This window comes from Mustela erminea, chromosome 20 (assembly GCF_009829155.1).
Source record: "Mustela erminea isolate mMusErm1 chromosome 20, mMusErm1.Pri, whole genome shotgun sequence".
In the NCBI taxonomy this organism is placed as follows: domain Eukaryota; kingdom Metazoa; phylum Chordata; class Mammalia; order Carnivora; family Mustelidae; genus Mustela; species Mustela erminea.
Window position 1 is genome coordinate 25,105,743 of NC_045633.1, and position 21,450 is coordinate 25,127,192.

At 61.0% G+C, this 21,450-nt stretch overlaps 1 protein-coding gene across 1 annotated transcript in view; it reads right to left on the reverse strand.

Moving 5' to 3' along the window:
- Positions 1-61: 61 nt before the first annotated feature.
- ADAP1 (ArfGAP with dual PH domains 1) overlaps positions 62-21,450 on the reverse strand; it is a 48,980-nt gene continuing 27,591 nt past the window's right edge. The window contains exons 3-11 of the mRNA XM_032327751.1: positions 19,573-19,664; positions 14,537-14,619; positions 8,331-8,443; positions 7,609-7,755; positions 1,953-2,036; positions 1,702-1,764; positions 1,089-1,160; positions 674-902; positions 62-591 (exon numbers count right to left, since the gene is read on the reverse strand). Of these exons, the coding sequence (XP_032183642.1) occupies positions 563-591; positions 674-902; positions 1,089-1,160; positions 1,702-1,764; positions 1,953-2,036; positions 7,609-7,755; positions 8,331-8,443; positions 14,537-14,619; positions 19,573-19,664 (912 nt within the window). The 3' untranslated portion in view covers positions 62-562. The remainder of the gene's footprint in view (positions 592-673; positions 903-1,088; positions 1,161-1,701; positions 1,765-1,952; positions 2,037-7,608; positions 7,756-8,330; positions 8,444-14,536; positions 14,620-19,572; positions 19,665-21,450) is intronic.

The window sequence follows — 21,450 nt, forward strand, 5'->3', positions numbered from 1 at the left end:
GAGGACAACGATGCTGTGCCCCGTGCTAGCACCCAAGACCCCACGACTGACACACAGCAGGTAGCTCAATAAATACTTGTTGACAGAGACTTGAGGGAAGGGCAGGAGGGGGAGGGGAGGCATGCAGGCCACCCGCTGTCCCCACAGCCCAGCCTCCTGCTCAGGGGCAGGGTCCTGCTCAGGCGGGCAGGGGGCAAGGGCAGGTAGGGAGGGGCTGCCGGGCTGCCCTGAGCCAGGAGGCCGGGCCCAGGCCTCAGAGGAAGGGTGGTTCAGTGGAGGGGTGGGGGGGGGGAGGTGGGGGGAAGGGCGGCAGGGGTCACAGCGGTGGGCAGCAGCATGGTGGGGTCTGAGAGCAGGTCAGGCCGGCCTGCAGTGAGGTTCCAGAGAAAAGGGTCCTAGTGGCTAAAGCTCAGGCCCCACGTGGCCTTGTCCGGGGCTGCCGCTTGGGGCCAGGGCCACGAAGCTGGTTCCTCCATCTGGCAGCCCCCCAGTCTGGCCGCTGCCTCCTCGAGGGCCACTTCCAACAAGTCCGGTTCCCTCGGGCCTCCAGAACCGTCTCTCTTTAGGGTTTATGCTTGAAGTGCGCTTCCACTGGAAAAGGACAGGCGTCCAGCCAGGTCATAGCCACCCAGGAGGTGCTGGGCTCGGTCCCTGCCACCCCACCCGCACTCACCTGCATATTCCTGGGGCAGCATCGGCCTGTCCACGACCTTCCGGAAAGCCTCCACCCAGGCCCGCTGCTCCATCTCCGTCTCGCAGGCCAGCAGGAACCTGCGCTCTGGCGTGACGATGGTGATGCCGTGGGGCCAGTGGTGGCCCTGGGTGGACGGCGGGAGCCCGTCCAGCACCGTGTAGCCGCTCTCCTTGCTGCCGATGAAGACTTCCCCGCGAGCAAAGGCATCCTGTGGGCAGAGGCCAGGCAGCCCCTAGGCAAGGGGGCAGCTGTGCTCCTAGTGGGGGAAGCCCAGACCCATCCCCACCGCCTGCAGCCAGCAGACAACAGCTGGTCTCCACATTGTAGGAGCGGAGACGTCCACCCTGCAAGGGCCCTAACTGACCTGGGCCGAGACCCTCCCTGACCCCCTTACCAGAGGGTCTTTGAAGTACATGAGCCTCCGGTCATCCATGGTGAACCAGCGCTTCCGGAAGCCTTCTGTTTGCTGTGGGTCAGAGAGTGCCGGGGTCCCGCCGGTCAGCCTGAGGCAGGGCACCCCCACATGCGTTCACTCATCCTTCGCTCATTTGTGCTTTCTGTGGGTGGTGCCGCGTCCTGCTCTGCCACGGGGCTGCCCCCAGGGCCTTTGCACATGCTGTTCCTCCCAGGTACGTGCCCTCCCCTCCCCACCACACCAGTTCCTCCTCCTCGCTGGTCTCCCGTCCTTAGAGCCCATCTAGGTTGTGAGGCTACCCCTTCTACACGTCCACGAGGCAGGGAAGGGGCCGAGTCTGCCCTTCTAGGGACCGATGGAAGGGGGCAAAGGCACGAGGCAGGCTCGGCCCAACCCAGAGCCCCACAGTCCTGGCTCCACAGGGTCCCCGCTTACAGAAGGTTGTGGGGTCCAGGGCCATCCACACCAAAGTGATGTGTTGGAAGTCCTTGCCTGGGACTGTTGCTGGCACTCTGACTCTCCACGGCCACCCCAGCCCTGGGTAGCTGAGACCCTAATCTCCGAGGGGCTCGGACCAGCCGGTCAGACCCACCTTGGGCCCCGTTTTCTCCATGTAGCCTTCCTTCAGGTAGTTCCGGGAGAGCTTCGGTACCAACTAGGGCAGAAGACAGGCTCAGGCCTGGGCCCTCCCAGTCACTCTCCCCCAGTGCGTCCCCGGCACCCTCCGCCCCCCGCCCCGGCTCGCTGTTGCTGAGCTGACATGCCCCAGAAGAAAGGAGGGGGTACATGGAGACCCTTGGCCAGCGCCCCGGCCCCCAGCGGATACAAGCCACCAGCACTTACGTCGGCATCGCTGGCCCCGGGGAAGGCCACCTGCAGGTAGTGGAAGCGGGCGGCTCGGAGCGCGTTGAACCAGTCCACGATCTCCTGCGGGTCAGAGCGGGTGTCAGCCCTGAGCGCTGCCCCCCTGTGTGCCAGCCGAGGGCAGCCATGAACACAGGTGGGAGGTAGACCTGCTGGGGGATGGTCCCGGGGGCAGCCTGGGTGGACAGCGATGGCTCCACACAGGAGCCAGGCCGTGCTAGGGCCAGCCGGCCTGGGATGGGCAAGGGACAAACGGGGGGGGGCTGATGTCCAAGCCAGCCGGCCCAGGCCCTGATGCGGCTTCAGGTATGGGGTGATTCTTCTCTCCAGTGGGGTTATTTTTACAAACCAAAGATGTTGCCCAGAGCAAGGCTCATCTATTCTTAAATCCACCCAGAGCTGCTGCCTCCCATCTCCAAAGGAAGGAAGAGCGCTGCTCTGTGTGAGCCGAACCCTTGCTGGACAGGGTGGGCCCGCAGCCCCTCCCTCTCCTGCTGCCGTGCAGAGTCCCCCACCGACCAGACGCTGGAGTCTGCCCCACTTGGGTGAGCCCAATACCTCCTTCCCCTGCCAACACCGGGCCATTGCCAGCCACCCAGCACCCGCACGCCTCTAGGGCTCTGGAGCCCACTCCTGCTCGCGGGGTCATCCCACACCAGACCATACTGGAAATGATGTCTCCTCACCACCCCCACCTGCTGCATGCCCCCCAACCCCCAGGAGCTGGCCATACCTCCTCACCAGCCCTGCCCTGCAGTGTGCACCCCAATGCTGTCTTCCCCACCTAGGGCACAGGGTTCCCAATCCGGGCTAGGACGTACGCTCTGGGCCCTACCCACAGCCCTCTTCGCCCATGGTACATCCAGCCGCATCCCGGTCACCAGTGAACTCTCCAGTCCCTCCCCTGGGCTTAGCAGGCATCATCTCCTGCCTGCTCCCCAGCGCGGGACTCCCTCCGGTCACTGGAACTGCAGCAGCTGGACAGGTCAGTGAAAGTTCAACTTCGGCCGTGACAACTTCCCAGCAAACCACTGCCCCTCCAATAAAGACACAAGTCCACAGCCCAGCTACAGGCCCTACGGGCTCTCCCCAGCCCAAAGGCCCTTCCTTTCTTGCCAGCCTCAGCCTTGTCAGCTGCTCAGGTGTGTCCTGTTCCATCTGGCCACAGGGCCTCTGCACATGCTATCCCAATACCTGCCACCACCCTTGGGTTGTGGTCCACCCCCATTATGCACAGTCACTGTGCCCAGCCCTCAGTACAAGTAGGACTCTCTGACTCCTGCCTGTGTCTACTGGCGAACTGTGTAGTCACTCACAGAAGCCAGAGCCATGGCAAACAGGCTTACCTGTATCTAGGCACGGGGCCCAGCCCGGGCAGGTGCCATACCACAGCCCTCTGACCCTGGGGGAGGCTGCTGGGCACGCACAGCCGCAGAGTATCATGCCACACACAGAGAAGGTCCCTGGGCTCGGGGTCCCAAAGATGACGAGGGTGGAGGCTTCTAGATAAAGCTGAAGATTGGCACATGTGCCTTCAGCCATGTCTCACCTAAAAGCTGTTAATACCGCATGTCATCTTCCAAAACCAGGTCAGAAAGAAACAGAAAATCTGGACATACCGATTACTAGTAACAAAATGAAATCTGTAACCGAAGAACTCAAAACACACAAAAGTCTAGGACCGGATGGCTTCACCAACGAATTTTACCAAACACTTAAAGAGTGGAGAGCTATTCTCAAACCATAGCAAAAAAAAATAGAAAGGAAGCTTCCAGATTCATTCTGTGAGGCCAGCGTTACCCTGATAGCAAACCAGACGCACAGTGAAAAAAGAGCAACAGGTCCGTACCCCGATGAACACAGACGCAGAGACCCTCAGCAGCTTCTAGCAAACCCAATCCAGCAAGACACTGAAAGGGCTGCTCACCCCAAGTAGGTTTCTTCAGGGATCCAAGGATGGCTCAATATTTGCCAGCCCGTCAGCCAGACTGGTCGCCTCAACAAACACTTAAAAACCACAGACCATCTCAATAGATGAAGAAAAAGCAAAGGAAAGCATTTGACAAAGTACAACGTCTTTCACAATGAAACCAAAGGGGTTAGACGGTCGAGTGTCGACATGAGAGGCCTTGTTGTGCAACAGGCCTCCCCCTGCCCTCGCGTGCTGGAGGGAAGAGCAGTGCTTTCCCCTACGACCAGGAACAGGGATGACAAGAGGGACAGTAGTAACTGGAAGCTCTATGGAGAAATGAGCTCAGGGAAGTTTCGTGACGACTTTGCGTTCTCTGCATGACTTAAAAGACTAAGACTTTGGGGGCACCTGGGTGGCTCGGTTAGTTAAGCCACAATCTGGGATCGAGTCCCCGTGTTGGGCTCCCTGCCAAAGAAGAGGCACGTTTCCCCTCTCTACCCCGCTCATGCTGTCCCTTTCTCTCTCTCGCTCTCAAAATCTTTAAAAAAACAAACTAGTACTTCTAAGGAAAACAGTAAGCAGGAATTAAAAGCTACTATTACTATAACTTGTTTGTAATTGCAAATCTTTCTTTATACCTACCTTAGGAAATACTGCATTTAACAGAATGACTGTGTCTTGGGGCAACAGTGTGTACAGATGAAACACTGTGACACTGACCACCAAAAGGGGGTTGTGCAGACAGCTGTGCAGGGACAGGGTTTCTGCACGTTACTCAAGTTAAACTACTATAAATTCGATTTAGAAGATTATAAATTTAGGATGTTAAATGTAATCCCCATGGCAACCAGGAAGAAAAGAGCTACAGAAAATACACAAAAGGAAATCAGGAGGGAATTCAAACATTGCACATGAACTAAACACAGAAGACACCAGGATTCCAGCAAACAAGGGAGAAGAAGCTGCAAGCCACACACACACAAAGGGCACAAGACAGAAGATGATGAGTGAATCGGCAAACCTTGAGCTGGACGGACTAAGAAATTGACTCAAGTCACGACAGTCGGACACAAGGCTGGGGACGCTGCCACCAGAAATGAAAAGGTCTAGGAGAGCGTGCCGGGAACAGCCGTGCACCAACAACGGGGTCACCTCGGTGAAGTGGACATGTTCATGGAAACGGAAAACCCACCAGGACCAAATCACAAAGTGACCGTCCAAATGGGCCCCTGAACCAGTAAGGAGACTGGATCCGTCTCAAAACTTCCCAACAAAGAACAGCCGTGCCCCGACGGCTTTCCTGGTGAGTTCTACTAAACCCTTAGTGACCAACACCGTCCTTCCCAAACTTTTCCAAAACAACCGATGGGGAGGGAGCGCTTCCTAACTCACCCTGTACGGTGTTGGTATCGTGCCCAGCATAGCCTGGAGACCGACGTGACACAAATACAAGACCGCACGGACCAGTATCCCTTGTGAACACTGATGCGAAAATCCTCCACAAGATACTCACAAACAGAATTCAGCAGCATATGAGGGACTACCTACCACGACCAAGTGAGATTTAGTCCTAAAATCCAAGGGATTCTCCGCATGGAACTGAAGAAGGCAGTACACCACATGAACAGAAGGAAGGAAAAACGGACCTCGCTCATCTTAGTTGATAAAACATTTGACAAAACGCACATGGAATATCTGGGAACCCAAGTAGCCAAGAATCCTAAACAAGAACAAAACGGGAAGAGCTTGGACAAAGTCACAGTAGACTGTGACTATGGCACCGGCATAAAGACAGACGTGGGCCAGTGCACTAGAAGAGAGCGCCCAGAAATCGGTCTCCTTGGTTGAGAAAGTGCATCAGCACTAACTAGGAAAGGACAGTCTTCGCAGCCGCGCTGGGAAACCTGGATATCCACGGGCAAAAAAATGAAGTTGGACTCAACCTCACATCCCGTATTAAAAAACTGGAGGGGCACCTGGGTGACTCAGGTCATGACCTCTGGGTCCTGGGATCGAGCCCCAAGTCTGGCTTCCTGCTCAGCAGGGAGTCTGCCTCTCCCCCTCCCCCCCAACACCCCTGCCCACCCTTGTGCGCTCTCTCTCTCAAATAAATAAAATCTTTAATAAATTTAACTCAGTGGATCAAGGTCCCAAACATAGAACCCAAACCGTAGAAATCTTAGAAGAAAATGAGGCAAGAGATTCATGACGTCGGATATGGCAAGGATTTTGTTGCTCTGATACCACAGGCCCAGGCGACAGAAGAAAAAGACAAATTGGACTTCATGAAAAATAAAAAATTTTGTGCTTCAGGGGACACTATCCACAGAGTGAAATGCAAGCCCCAGACTGGGAGAAAACGTTTTCAGGGCACAGATCTGATGCGGGCCCAATACCCAGGAAGCAGAAGCCCTACAGCTCAACGCCAGAAGCAAACAATGCAAATCCGAACTGGGCCAAACGGGACCCGGACAAACCCTGCTCTGGAGATGAGCAGACGGCCGAGCGGGGTGTCCAGGGGGTGCTCACGTCTCCTCAGGGAAGCGCAGGCGAAAGCAGTTCACACCATGGTGGCTGCCCGAAGCCAGAAACGGGGGTTGGAGGACGTGGAAACACGAGAGCCCTCGTGCTCTGTTGGCGGGAACACAATGTGTGGACTGCAGGGGGGAGGGTCCTCCAAATATTAAACCATCGCCAGGGCGCCTGGGTGGCTCAGTGGGTTAAAGCCTCTGCCTTCGGCTCAGGTCATGATCCCAGAGTCCTGGGATTGAGCCCCGCATCGGGCTCTCTGCTCAGCAGGGAGCCTGCTTCCTCCTCTCTCTCTGCCTGCCTCTCTGCCTACTTGTGACCTCTCTCTCTGTCAAATAAATAAATAAAATCTTTAAAAAAAAAACCAAACCATCGCCAAGTGATCCCACAATTTCACCTCTGGCCACATAATCACAGGAATTGAACATAGGGGCTCAGAGGTATTGTAGCCCAAGTTCATAGCGGCAGCCATCAGGAAACCACCAGGTGGGAGCAGGCCCTCTCCCCGTCAGGGGAGCAGCCGGCAGACTGTTCTGCGTGCACACGACAGACCACTCAGCCTCGGAGCAGCCAGACCCCTGTCCTGTGGGGATGAGCCCCGAGGACCCCAGCCAGACAGAAAGACATACCCGGGGGCCCCACGGATACGAGGACCCAGAGTTGTCAGGCTGACAGACACAAAGGGTAGACAGCGGGGCCTGGGCTGGGGGAGCAGGTAGGGATCCATGCGTCACGGGGACAGGATAGAACATTCTGGAGCCGGTGGGGGAACAGCTACACGATGCATGTGCCCAGACCCAGATGCTTGAACATCATGATAATGGTGAGTTTTAGGTTATTTGTACACACAAAGAAAGGTTGCCAGACCCTGTCTCTAAAATGTCGCAGACACATTTCGCCTTTTAACTCACAGGCCATGTTGCAGAGGTAAAAATGGAAAACCAAGTGATGAGGAGGAGGGGCCACCCGTGCCGAATAGACAGATCTGGCGGGGTTGGCGGGGGACTCCTGGCCCCCTCGCCCTGCAGAGCATCTGGGAGGGAGGCGGGTGTGTCGGCCACAGAGCAGGACATGGCACACGCGGCCCCAGCCTATCACCTTCTCCCCCGTGGGCTCCAAGTCTGCTCCGCGGCAGGGGAGGGCAGGGTGGGGCGCTCCAGCTCCCTGCCCCCACCAACCAGCCCGGGCACCCACCTTCCCGTCCTCGTGGTAGACAAAGATGTTACGGGTACTGTTGTCCTTCAGGTAGGTGACCTGCAAGCCGTGGGGGTGGCCGATCTTGGCGGGCTGGAAGGTGGCGTTCAGATGCTCGATCTTCATGATAGCCTTGGGCTCCTTGGCCTGGAAGCAAGGCCGTGCCTTAGCCCCAGGTGGGCCTGTGGGTGCCGGCAGTGCTGTGTGGCTTTGGGGAAGTTACTTACCGTCTCTGGGCCTGGCTTCCTGATCTGTAGGTCTAGGGTAACAGCATCGCCCTCCCCGGGGACGAGGAAGGGGTATGTTCAACTCCTAGGCAGACTGCTCCTCTCCCCTTCGGCACACCACTCCTGTCTGGTGTGGCGCCCCACCCCCTCCTGTCCTGCCAGCCCGGCTCTCCTCTCCATGGGCGGACTGCCCTGCGGATGCCCTCTGCCTCTGTCACTGGGGATGTCCTGACCTGGAGCTGGTCTGTGGGGGGCAGGGCCGGGCCAGTCACGGCCTTCGGAGCCCACCTGCCCTTTCCCCCTCACTGCCTGGATGACCCTCTCAGGCCTGGGAGTCCCAGCAGTACCAAACCAAACCTGGCCCCAGGGAGCAACTGTGGCCAAGGGGTGGACAGACAGGTGTCCCCACGGGAGGGGGCAGCCACTCCAGGCCAGGCGTTGCTTGAGGGCAGCTGGGGACAACATTCAGCCACTCAGGCCCTGTGCTGCGCTCACATCGTTTCTGTTGAAATACTTCAGCGAGCCTTCCCGTTCCGTCAGCACAAACTTCCGGCTTAAAAACTGCCCGTTGTCCCGGCCCCGCTTCCAGAGAAAGCCTTCTCGGTATCCTGGGGAGAGACCAGGCGTGGGTCAGAGGGTCAGAGTGGACCAGAGTGGAGGCTGTTGTCCTGACCCACACAGAGGGTGTAGGCAGGAGGGCTCCAGCCAGCTGGCCAGACTGCTGGCCCGGGGACCCGTCGGCCTCAGGGCTGCGAAGTCTGGTGGGCGCAGGCCCGACACGTTCACGGCGCTGGGACCCGAGGCCACCCCTGCTCCAACAGCTGCCCCCCGCCGCTTGGGGTGTCTTCCTTCTTTCTGGAGACATCCCATAACAAACACAGGACGGGGAGCGGTGTGCTGCCCTGTGTGCAGGCCCATGGTGAACGTGTGAGGTGCACCTGTGTGGCCAGCCAGGGTGGGTGCAGAGCAGACTAAGGTGCCCACAGCCAAGTCCTCAGTGCAGCACAGGGATAGGACTCAAATATGTCTGGGGACAGGCAAGGGTCCTGAACTGCCCGGGGGTGGGGGGCCAAGGCTATCACAGGCAGGGGTCCTCGCACTTGGAAGGGGGAAGGAGAAGGGAGCATGGAAACCAGAGGTGCGGGGAGCAGCCGGCCCTGCCCAGCCCTCCACTCCAGCCCCTGACTCTGTGGGGCTCCGAGCTCAGATGCACCAGTCAGGCTGCAGGTTGGAGGCATGAGCCCTGTGGCCTGCTGTTCCTGCAGCTGTCAGAAGGGATTACTGCTGCCGTGCCACCGTGACTTCCTCCCATCACGCTCCTGTCGGTGACGCCCATTCCAGTACCTTGGCCCAAGGAGCTTGACCTGTGTGTCCCCACACTGTCCCTCCACAGGGCTGGGGCGGGAGAGGCGGCTGCCGCACTCCGAGCTCAAACATGCCCACCAGGACCAAAGCTCTGGGGACACCCACATTCCTTGGGTGTGTTCCTCGGGGCCTCGCAGGTCACAGGCGGGGTCTGTGGTTTCCATACAGACCACCCAGCAGTCATACCTGGGTTTCAGGGCACCCCCCACCCCAGGGAACCCGTCCCACGGCAGCAGGGGCTCCCAGCGCTGTGCGGCGCCCACCGAGGCCAGCCCACGATGGGAGGAGAAGACTAGGCCCGATGGGCGGTCCGTGCTGGTGCAGGCTGTGCGGCCGAGGCAGAGCCCAGACTGACAGCCACAGCCAGCTCACGTGCCGGACGCCCCCTCGAGGCCCTGATCCATGCCCCGCCCCTGCAGCCCGGCAGCCCCTCCCTGACACCACAGACACAAGGAGCTATTTTCTGTTTCTGAGACATGCGGCCATAAAGAGGCGGCAGCCTGGCATCGGGGAGGGGGCAGCTGGTGCCTCTCAGTCTGTCGTGGGACAGCACCAGATGGGGCCTGTCCCCTCCCAATGCTGAGGAGCCTGGACCCCTGGGCCCCCTGCGTACAGCAGCAGCAGCAGGCACAGCCCCGCTCTGTGCACAGGGAGCAGGGCCACCACCAACCAGGTCCTCAGGCCCACATGGGGCCTACCCTGAACGAGCACATGAGCAGTCCGCCCAGGCTGAAGCCCAAGTCCGCTGGCCTGCAGGTCGGCCTCGCCATGGACACAGGGGAGGGCTCACGGGCAGCTTCTGCACAGCTGCTGGAGCCCTGACACCTGCAAGGGGGGGACCCACCAGTACCTCTGAACGGTGCCCAGGGCGAGGCCCTGGCCAAGCACATGAGCCCTGGTGGCCCCAGAAGGACTTCCAAGTCGGCATCCTCCTTGTACAGGAGGGAAACTGAGGCACAGAGATGCGAGGTCCTGGTCCAAGGTCACCTTGCTAGCCAGCACTGACCTTCGGCACTGGCTGGGACTCCTGGCCCGCAGGCCCCCTTGCCCAGCCACCCCCACCCCTGCCGCCTGCCTTGACTGCCGGGCCCAGCAGGTGGCAGCAGCGTCTCAGGCCCTGACAGGCAGCGGGCCGGGGGTGGGGACACGGCACAGCCGGCCGGCCACCCCACACTCCCACTGGCACAGGCTGGGCTGGAAGCCTCGGGTGGAGGGAAGTGCTGGCTCCAAGTCCGTCTGGCTCCTGGGCCGTGTGCACCCGCCAGCCAGCCGCCAGGAGGCCTAATTTCAGGCACCGCGACAGTGGCAGCAATATTTTCAGAAAGGCGCTGGCCAGGGTCCCTGACTTGGCCCCATCCAAGGGACACCCGTTTGGCCCTCCGCCCGAGCCAGCGGCCTGCCTGTCACACTGGGGGGCCCCTGCGGACTCTAGGGCTCCATGCTGTCGTCTATACAGCCTCAGGGTCTTTGTGCTGCCCCCCTCCCGCACGCCCCTGCCGACCGCACCCCTGCCAGAGGGGTCTCCCCCAGCAGCTCGCACTGGACAGGACCCAGCGGTGCCTCCTGAAGCGTAGGCCTGCAGCTGGGCCATTTCCTTTCCTCCCAAAGGAGCGGCCAGTCCGGGGCAGAGGTCAGATGCTTCACTCCGCATTCACTGAGCACCTACGGTATGCCCACGCCTACTACATGCTGGGCCCTACCCCAAGCCAGCACCCACTGCGTGCCAGGCGCACCTGCTTGGGAGCTGGCAGGGCCGCCCTGCTCCCTGGGGCCTCCCCGGCTGCCTCCTCCTGGAAGCCTGCCTGAGGAGCACCTAGAGGAAGCACAAGGAACCTCAGCACTGTCCGTGGGGACCGGAGGCCACTGTTCCCCCAGAAATGGCCAAACCCTGCCACGAAACAGCCCACCCCAGGCGCAGGCACACGCACAGGCACGGCGCTCCCTTTGCCGGAGGCCCTGCAGGACGGTGGGGTCACTTCGAGACCCCGTCTCAATCAACGAGGAACCGCCACGTGCTTCACACACGACCCAGAAATCCATGTTCACGTGGCCTTGCTCTGAGGGGCAGGAGGGCTCCCTGGGTGGCTCACACCACGGGTTGCCCTCCCAGGGCAAGAGACAGGCACCCATGCCATGTGGCTTCTGCCAGGGGATGCCGGTTAAAAGGTGTCCTCTGGGCATAGAGCCAGGACCTGGGGAGACACCAGGGAAACTGAGGCCCACTTTGATCACCTTCCCAGAAGCACCAGGACCTGGTTTCAGGCTTATAGGTTCTGTTCCCTGAGAGGCTGACCCGGGGGCCCAGCACAACCTCCTGCATGGCCAAGTCCATGTGCCCCAAACCCAGTCCCCACGCAGAAGACGCTGCCAGGAAGTGGCCAACAGCAAATCCAGCAGTGGGAGGGCGGGGAAGCACATCTGGCTGAACCCCACAGCGCCTTCCCTTGACTAGGCCTGCCCTAGCCATCCCAGGGATGCCTCAGGGACGCTGGGCACCCCACACCTGACGTCAGTGTTTCCAACGACGACCCCGAAGGGGAAACTGAGGCACGGGGGGGGCGGGCTCTGTCCCTCAGGGAGCCCTGGCCCCGCAGCCCTCTGGGGCTCTCTGTCCACCCGCACCACCCCACCCCAGGGAAACTCAGGACAAAGGCGGGGCAGGGCGGCAGCTCTGGGACCAGCCCGGCTTTGCACAGACAGGAGGCAGGGGGAGGGGGTCCGAAACCTCACCAGGAAGTGCTGTGTCTGTTGGTGACTGGGGGCGGCCTAGGCGGCCTGGCCCTCGGGACAACAGGGGGCATTGTCTGGTCTGTGAAAGGCGGCCACTGAGGCTGTGGATCGAGGCGGGGCAGTGTGCGGAGGGAGCCAGGAGCGGCTGTCTCCAGGGTCACCCCTGTGAGCTGGGCCGGGGCGGGGGCCCTTCTCTCCACACACCCGTGACCTTGACCGAGGGCAGGGTGCACCAGGCTGGTGCCCCCTGGAGCCCCGGGCCCTGCAGCCTCCCCATGGCCCTCACTCCCTGACACCAGCTGATGCCTGGCCTGTCGGCGCTCTGAGGCACACGACCTGAGAGAAGCCATGGCAGGGCCCCAAGCCCGGTGGTCACCCCGGATGACACTACTACTCCCACTCCCGTCTGCCCCACGACGCCTCTGAGCACACACGCCGGACGCTGCTCAACCTTGACGTTCCCGAGGACTGCTGGTCAGTCACTCTGCTCAGGGTTCCTCCGGTGGGGTCTGTGTGGCGTCTCCTCAAGGCCAAGGCGAAGCTGTGCGTCTTGGGCAGGAACGCTACAGTCCGGGCACCGGCGCCCCGTCCAGACCAGGGGAGGCGGGTCCGGCAGCTCTCGGCCAGCCGGGCCCTTTCCTCCAGCCCAGGGCACATCCAGGGGAAGATACTTCCAGATAAGCATGTTTCGTGTGCCCTCCCCCCCACCCCCACAGCTTCCTCGGATTTTGGTGCCTGGCGTGGTCCAGACCACACCTGTCCTGCTGGGGCCTTCGCCCGCTGATGGCCCCCTCTCCCCATTTCTTGCTCGGACAGTGGACCTCCCTCTGCTGTCAGAAGGCCCAAGCCCTCCTCCCTCCCTGGCCCACGCCTGCCACAGGCAGAGCTCACAGCCTTTCCTCTGTGACCCGTCTTGTTGCCCTCACATCCAGCTTTGGTGCCTGGAGCCCTTGCTCGCGGGAGGCCCGGCGGGACAAGCTGTGGGTGGCACGGCCCACGCCCACCATGCCCCCTGCAGGTCCCCGTGGCCTCTCCAAGCCGTGGGCCTCACGTGGCTCCCAGGGCCGGAGCCATTCCTGAGACCCTCTCCCTTCCTCCTCGTGGGAGGGGCCAGGTGGGCATGTCCTGCCCCTGCCTGGGACAGGGCTCTGACAGTAGCAAGAGCCCACAGGAATCCCCTGGTGCTTCCGCAGGGTCAGGGAGCCTCGGGGGTGTCCCCGGTGCCCCTGCTCCTCCCCTCCGCCAGACTGGGGTTGGCGGCAGGGAGCTCCGTGGGGCTGGGGGCCTGCCCCCTGCCACCCCTGCGCTGCATGGGCTTTGGGTCTAGAGGCACCTGGCTGGCCAGGCCTCAGAGGTTGTGGGGCGTGGGGCCCCAGGAGGGCACATGGGGGGCACCAGGGAGGCTTCTGCCACGAGCAGCCGTTTGGGGCCAGCGGGCCCCTCCCCACAGGATGGTGGCTGCGGCAGACCTGGCTGGAAGCAGGTGGGATGGAGCCCCGGAGGGCTGGAGGGGCTGACAGAAAAGCCACGGCTCCGAGCCCCTGGCTCAGGGCCTACCCCATGTCCCTCCTGCCGTCCCCTCTGTCCCCAGCCCGACGTCTCACCGCTGCCTGAGAGGAACAGTGGCTGATGGCACCAGGAGCTTAGAGGAAGGCCTTCTACTGGGGGACCCAGGACAGGAAGGCAGGAAGGACCCCAGCTCGTCAGGGGGTCAGTACCACCTCCAGAGCTCCGGGGGCAGGAGGCTGAGGGGGACACCTGGCCCTCACAGGCCCTCGCACCTGGAACGGACCCAATCATGCAGGGGAGAGGTCTGTCGGTGCTGCTGCCCTGTGTGCACCCCCTACTTCTGGAACCCAGACCCTGCTTCCTCCCGAGAGGGCAGCTCCAGGACCCAGAGGCAGGCCCATATCCCACCTCCCAGCCTCCGTGACTGGGCCCCATGGCGTGCCCACTCAGTACCACCTGGGCCCAGGCCCTCCCACCAGCAACTGCTCCCCCTGCACACAGCCCAGCACAGGGCCACCTCCCCAACCAGCCAGGGTGCCCAGTGCAGCCCTGCTATCCCCACGGCACCCGCCCCGTCTGAGCTGGGCTGCTGAGGGCTGTGGGACCTGAGCACAAGGCCACCAAGCTGGGTGTCGGAAGGACCAGACATGGGCCCAGACCAATTAGCCCCTCCTCCAGATTTGAAATGAATCTGTCAGTGCCAGGACTGGGGAGGAGGAGTACAGAGACCAACACCGAGGGACAGACAGACAGGGACAGAGAGGCAGAGACACAGGGACAGACAGGGACAAAGGGACAGGGAAAGAGGAATGGAGACAGAGGAAGAGACAGGGACAGAGACACAGAGAGGAACAGAGAGAGACACAGGGACAGAGACACAGACAAAGACAGGGACAGAGGACAAGAGAGGAACAGAAATACAGAGACACAAAGAGACAGGAACAGAGAAAGAGAGACAAGGGCAGAGAGATACACAGAAACAGAGACAGAAGGACAGGCAGAGACAGAGAGAGACAGAGACCCAGGCACAGGGACAGACAGGCAGGGCCAGAGGGAGAGGCACGGAGACCAGGGGGGCACAGAGTGCCGGGCCTCACCTGCGGAGTAGGGCTCCTGCTTGTCCGGGTGGGTGAACTCTTGTCGCTCGTACTTGGCCCGGATCCACTGCTCACGCAGGAGTCTGGGAGGAGAGAGAGCGTCATGCTGGGCTGGACCTCAGGGCTCCTGGAGGCTGCTGGCGCCCCGTGGGCAACATGCGTGTCCACCACCTTCGGAAAGGGGAGCTAAAGGGCTGCCAGCTTTCACGTTTAAAATTGTCTGCCAAATAGTTTTACTACTAAAACCTCTCCTTAAAAACAAGTCAGCTGGGGTGCCTGGGGGGCTCAGTCAGTTGGGCATCTGACTCGATTTCAGCTCAGGTCACCATCTCAGGGTCGCGTGCCTGCGTGGGGCTCTCGCTCAGCAGGGAGTCTGCATGAGCTGCTCTCTCTGCCCTCCCCTTGCTCACATGCTAAAGTAAACATAAATCTTTGAAAACACATCAGCTCTAGGGGTGCCTGGGGGCTCAGTCGCTGCTGTGAGCGGCTCTTAATCTCCGGGTTGGAAGTTCAAGCCCCATGTTGGGTGTAGAGACTGCTAAAAAAAATATTAAAAAGTCCTAATTCACATATGAGCAAATGCAGTCAAGGAAGGCGTCAAATAAAGAGCTTCACAGTCCCTCCCAAGGTGGTCCCACCAACACCCCGGAGAGGACACAGGCCCCTGCTGTGTGGGCGGGGCTGTGTGGCCGCAGGTGTGGCCTTCTGTGACCAGAGTGGCGCCTGCGGTTCACCCTCGCTGTGGCACTTGCCCATCGTGCCCATGTCTTCCCGCAGCTCAGTCCCTGCCATCCCCGCCCAGGCCTCCCTCTGGCTGTATCCCTCAGGTAGGATACAGTGGCTGCAGAGGACGGCTGCTGTGCCCTGCACCCCCCCCCCGCCCCCGCCATGGACCCCTGGGCTCCAGGTCCTCACGCTCTACGCCCTGTACCTCGGCAGACCTCAGGGCTCAGCTCGGCCTCCTGTCCCTGCCGCCACCCTGACCCGGGCCACCCCCACGGTCTGCTCTCTGGAGCCGCTCAGAGCCCTCCGTGGCCCCCCTGCCTTGGCTCTTCCAGTGCTGATGAGACCCTCACTGATCCCCAGCTCAGCACCACCGGCAGCCCCCGGGCCCCCATCTTCCAACTCTCACAGCGGTGCCAACCCCTCCTGTCCCCAGACAGCCGCCTTGGCCGTCGTTCCAACATCGCCGTCATGTCAGCTTGGCAGGCATCACGACAGAGAGCGCTCAAGCCCTCAGGGGTCCTTCGGCTCTGGACCCAGGTGTGTCTGGGACTCCAGCCCGGCCCGCGTTCTCGCCCAGGCAGGCACACAGAATGCAGCACACAGGCCACCTCAGGCTTCATGCGGGGCCCGTGCGGCCAAACCAGGATCTGGGGGCCCAGCTCTGTGGGTGTGCACATGGTCCCGGGGCCACCCGCAACCGGCGCTCCCAGGGGCCTCTGAAAGCCGCCTCCTGAGCCCCTCTCCTGGGATTTACCATCTTCTGGGTCCCCAGGCCCCAGGTCAGGTGCAGAACCAGGCCCTCCTCCGGGGTCCTCGGTCTCTGCACATCTCTGCGCAGACCCTCCCTGGGTCCCAGCACCCCTCCCTCCTCTTCTGAGGACCCTCGCCCTCGCCCTCGCAGCTCTGCCGCCTGGAACCCACATGCCCTCATTCCGGGCCCTTTAATTCATCTGCAAAGACCCTGGTCCCAGATGAGGGCCCTTCATAGGTCCTGTGGTTCAGACCTGACCTGCCTGTTGGGGGACACCATTCAACTCCCGACAGAGTCTAGCTAGAGGACCCCGGGGAGGGAGCTTCCCTCCCACACCTGCTTCTCTGTAGCACAGGACCCACATGCCCGGCTGCTCTGACACGTGTGCGAGCCAAGTCCTGGCATGTCATTGGGATGCAGACAGCTAACGGCCCTTCCGTGGCCTTGTCCACACCCTGTCATGCAGGGCATCCACAAGGGCCCAGGCCAGTGCCTCTGCATGGACGCCGGCCCCCAAGGCCCCACCCGAGCCTGGCACAGAGGCTCTCAGCCACAGTAGGAGAGAGCCTGGGCAGCAGCCACCAGCGGGGAGTCCCCACCCTGCTCAGCACACAGATCCCAAACCTCTCAGTCACCAGGGGCCCCGACATGGCCAGGGTGACCCCCTGAAGCCATCCGGCCCCGCCTCCTCCACCAGGGAAAACCAGCATCGAAGGGGGTTCCCACTCTCCACCAAACCTCATGACAAGGGAGCCCTAGAGCCCCGGCGGATGCTGCTCTTGAACCTAAGACCCACCCTGTGCTCTTGGGAACTTAGGGGGAACAGCCTTCACTGCCTCCCCGCCAGGGTCTTGGGGTCAGCATGGGTCCCCTGAAACCAGAGCAGCTGCGGAGCTGGGATGTGGGCTGGACAGGTAGCCTGGAGCTGGGAGGGCAGGGGGCGGCCAGCTCAGTGGGGTGACCACCGCCCTGGTGTGTAGTGGTCCCCAACCCTGCCCCGCCGTGGAGTTGCCCTGCTCCGACCCCCAGAGCCCACCTCCCACATTCACACAGCCTGTCGGGGGTGCCCCCAGAGCAAGGCAGGCAGCGGACCCTTCCATCCCCCGACCCCCCAAAGCTGCAGCAGGACCCCTACAAAAACGTGGCTGTTTACTGGCTGTGGTGTCTGGTGCCGGCGTCTGACCGCCATTCCTGACCGCCCTCCTGCCCCTGGTTCCATCAGCCTCTGAGTCCCATGCTCTAGGACACTCTGCCCAAAGTCCCAGGCCTGGGCCTTCCCTCCTGGGGAGGTCACTGCCCTTGGCGCCTCGGTCTCCCCTTCCACAGGGTGGATAGCTCACCCCGGTAGTGTCTTTCCCTTCCTTGGTACCGCGGGGAAAGGGACCATACACCCTCCGCAAGTGCTGAGCCCACGGCCCCGCCCACCGTACCCCGCCCACCGTGCCCCGCCCACCGTGCCCCACCCCCGCCCACGCCCTCTGAACACTCCAAGGTGAACCCAGACCTATCATTTCAACTGCCGGATTTCTGAGGCCGTTATGGGTTGAACTGCATCCACCAATCTCAAAAATATGCTGGCGTTCTAACCCCCAGCCCCTTGCAGATGGGTCCGTTTGGAAGGAAGACGGTTGTGGATTGGTGAGTTGCAGTGTGTCAGGCCAGAAAATGGGGGCGACCCCAGAGAGAGGGTCTGGGCAGACATGGGACGGCCAAGTGGGGCGCGTCGGCTGAGTCCCCTCCTGGGCTTAGAGCCCCGCACACCTGGACCACTGGCCCCCAGGAGGTGAGACAGTGCATTTCTGTTGTGCGAGCCGACCTAGCTAGGCGCTCATTCCCCCGGCCCCAGGAAGCGGGCACAGAGGCCCGTCCAGCTGGGAGTCCTGCCCGCCGAGGGCTCCAGGCTTCCCCCAGGCCCCTGCAAGGGAAGCAGGGGGGCCAGGCTCGCCACAGAAGCAAAACCGAGAGGCGCCCTCCTGACCTTCCCGCGACACCAGAGCTGAACCCGAGGGCAGTGGGGCGAACACAGGAAGGGGGCCCAGGGCCCCACCTCTCCCTGAGTCACTGTCTGACACGAACATGACCTTGTCCCCCAACCTTCTCGCCCGTGGGCTCCAAGCCCCAGATGGGAGGTGGGGGGAGGGCACACATCCCATGGTTCTGTCCTCAGGACCCCCAGGGGGCCTCCCTGGAGCCCGCGGCAGACCCCTGTTCCAACAGTGCCCTTCTGGGGGTGCTGCACAGAGGGATTCAAATGACACCTCCCACCACGCAGGGCACCCCACACTGAGCTCGGAGTGTCGGCTGCCACACACCGGCCTCGCCGCTGCCCAATCAATTAGCACTTCCTGCAAGGGGCTTGGACCCCAGCCCTGTAGGCATCTGCATCCTCCTGGGCCTCGGGAGCTTGGCCTGGGCACACCTAAGTGCCTACTGAGCATGAGGACAGCGGCAGGCTCAGCTCCCGCAAACCTTCACCTCGTGGAGGCTTCTGGAAGGCAAGGACGGCCCAGGGTCCGCTTGCTCCCTCCCAGGCTGCCCAGTTACCCGGACACAGCGCAGGGGCAGATTCTGTGAGCTCGTCTCAGGGACCAGGACACAGAGGCACCTGCCGGGCGTCGTGGCCGGGACACGGCCTGGGGTCAGGCTGTCCCTTGTCACCCACTCCAAAGGGAGATACAGAGCACGCATGCAGATAGGCAGACCGCAGAGCACAGCCTGTGGCCGAGGTGATGAAATCAGGCTGCAGAAATAGTTGCCCAGCCTCACTGATTCGGAACAAGAAGGCCAGGTGGGGCCTCAGGCTCCGATTTTCCCCTGAGTCCAGGCGTGGCTGGTGGCAGGGGGAGGCTCAAGATGCGACCCGGTACCTGCACCAGGGTGGGTCCCTGCAAGGTGTCCTGTCTCCAGAGACCCTGCAGCCAGCAGCAGCATCTCCCCGGCCCGGTAGGCAGGTGGGCCAGGTCCTCACCCTCCTTTCCAAGGAGAAACCCGCCCCCAGGCAGGTGGACAGGAGCAGGGAATGCCCAGTGTTCAGCCCACATCCCAGGTTCTCACCAGCTTGTCTGCTGGGCTCTGTGTCACCCCAGAAAACTCACTCAACCCCTTTGGGCCCTGGAAGCACCCTTGTCCAAAAAGGGCTGTTAGTCTCCAAGCCGTGGCTGAGCCACCAGGGACTCCAGCCAGGAGACACAGGGCAGTCGGGGGCTTTGGGGAATGCCCAAGGGGCAGGGCCTGTGCTGGGGGGTGGCCCCCAGGGAGGGAGGAGATTCCGGGAGGTTGAGAAGTACTGGGAGAAGGGGCGCCTGGACAGGGCTGGGCACCACCCTGAGCTGCTCAGTGTCCTCCTCTGACCCCCTGGGGGCACACGAGGCCCCTGGAGACCCAGGCTGAGACCCAAAGGGAGGGCCCCCCTGCCCTCCCTCCCTCTGGCCACCAGCCACCACCCCAGTGGCAGGCTCTGGGGACCTGGTCGCCCTCCCCAGCTCCAAGGCGGCAGCCACTGCCCCTCCCGGTGCATTCCTTCTGACACCAGCCCCGGAGAGACCCCCCCATGACTTACTGACAGTCGGAAAACGTGGGCCGGTAGTAGAAGGGAGGCACTTTGGACTCGTACTTGTCCCTCGCAGCGTCATTTCCGTGGGAGGCCATGAACTGCAGAGGGAGGATGGGGTCAGTGCTCCCAGAGCCCAGGCCCAGGGCAGGGGCCAGCCGACCCCAGGGCCCTGGCACCCCCAGCCCCTCCTGCCCCAGGGAAAGCAGTTTGCAATGGCCTCAGTGACAGCACCTGCAGTTCTGCCAAGGGCTCTGGGAAGGGTGGGCAGGGTGCTCCTCACACCGCCCGGGGCTGCAGAGCTGCTCCCTCAGCCCACGCAGCCCCATCCATGCCTCACGCAAGGCCCACTCTCCACTCCTCTGACCCACACCCCATAGGCAGCCCTTGAGTAATGGGCCCATTGAGGGCCCTGAGATGGAAACTGGCCTGAAGAAAGGTCTGTGTTCCCCCAAGGTTGAGGGGGAGTCAGAGTGGCAGGAGTCAGGAAGCTGGAGCAAGTACTACACAGGAAGTGGGGGGGGAAGCAGGTGCAAAGGCCCTGGGGGCAGTGCTAGGTGTGTTGAAGCAGATGCTTCTGGCTGGATTGGTGCGGGGAGCAGGGAGGGGACCAGCGGGGCCTGACGCATGGTGGCCTCAAAAACGAGGAAAGCAGAGGGAACTCTTTCTGCTCCAATCCTGCCTCCTTCATGACACCGCCACCCCCAAGAGAAAGCCTTTCTTCTAAAGGCATTGAGCTCTGAGGATGATCAGTTCGTGATCATGGCCAACCCAAGTGGGTCAACTGAGAAAAATCACCGACAATAAGTCACTTCAGCAAAAGGCTGGTACCAAATTAGAATTTCAAAATCAGTTGCTTTTCTATCTTAAAACCTCAATCAAGATCTTGGCAAAATATGGAAGAGCCAGTCTCGTGAGAAATGCTCAAAGTCTCCACAGAGATAGAACATCCCCACCCCCAAGGGATGCCCTAGAGATCTTGCACAGAGACACGCTCGGAAGGCGGCGAGGGGGGAACACACGTTCCCTCCTGATGTTGATCTATGTTATTTTTGAAGTTGTCAAAAAAAAAAAAGAATTTTTAAAGCTAGCAATGATTCTAAAGTTCATTTCATAATTAACAAGCAAAAATGTTCTAGAAAATTCTGCAAATACTCTTCCTACCAGATACTAAGACCTGTTACGGACTGGAGAGCTGAATCAATGCCACCAGGAAGAGGTCCAGAAACAGATCCAGTAAGGTCTAATACTTGACACTGGATTTAATGCATGTCCAGATCAATGGGGGGTGGGGGGGCGCATTTGCTGATTGAGAGTTGGGGGAGGAAACGGGGAAACCATCAAAGAAAAAGTGCTGTTGGACGCAACCCTTCAGCCACATAAGCTCAGCTGAATTAAAGACATGATTTCCAAAATCAAACAGTAAAAGTAGTGGATGGAAACCGTGGTATAACTTTAAGAAACGGTTTTAGAAAAATACAGGAGGAAATCTTTCTGGCTTCGGATTAAGAAATGGTTTCTTAGATGTGATCCCAAAAGCACAAACAACAAAAGAAAAAAAAAATGGAACTTCATCAAAGTTAAAACCTTCTGTGCTTCAAGGGATGCTGTCGAGGGCGCGCAAACATTACAATAGATGGGACACGCCAGCCGCTGAAGGCCACAGTGCGTGGCTGTCTTGGCGCACAGTGGCTGGAAGGGGCATCTGCCCAGACGCAGGATGCAGCCGGGCAGCCACGGGGCTGGAGGGCCACTCCTTGCGGGTGCTGGGGGTACGTGGAGCCACACGTGGGTGGGGTCGCCCCACCCGTGAACATGGTAAGTGCCACCGGGCTGTTCACTAACGTGGTGGGTTTATGTGACTCTCAGCTCAGTAACAAACACATA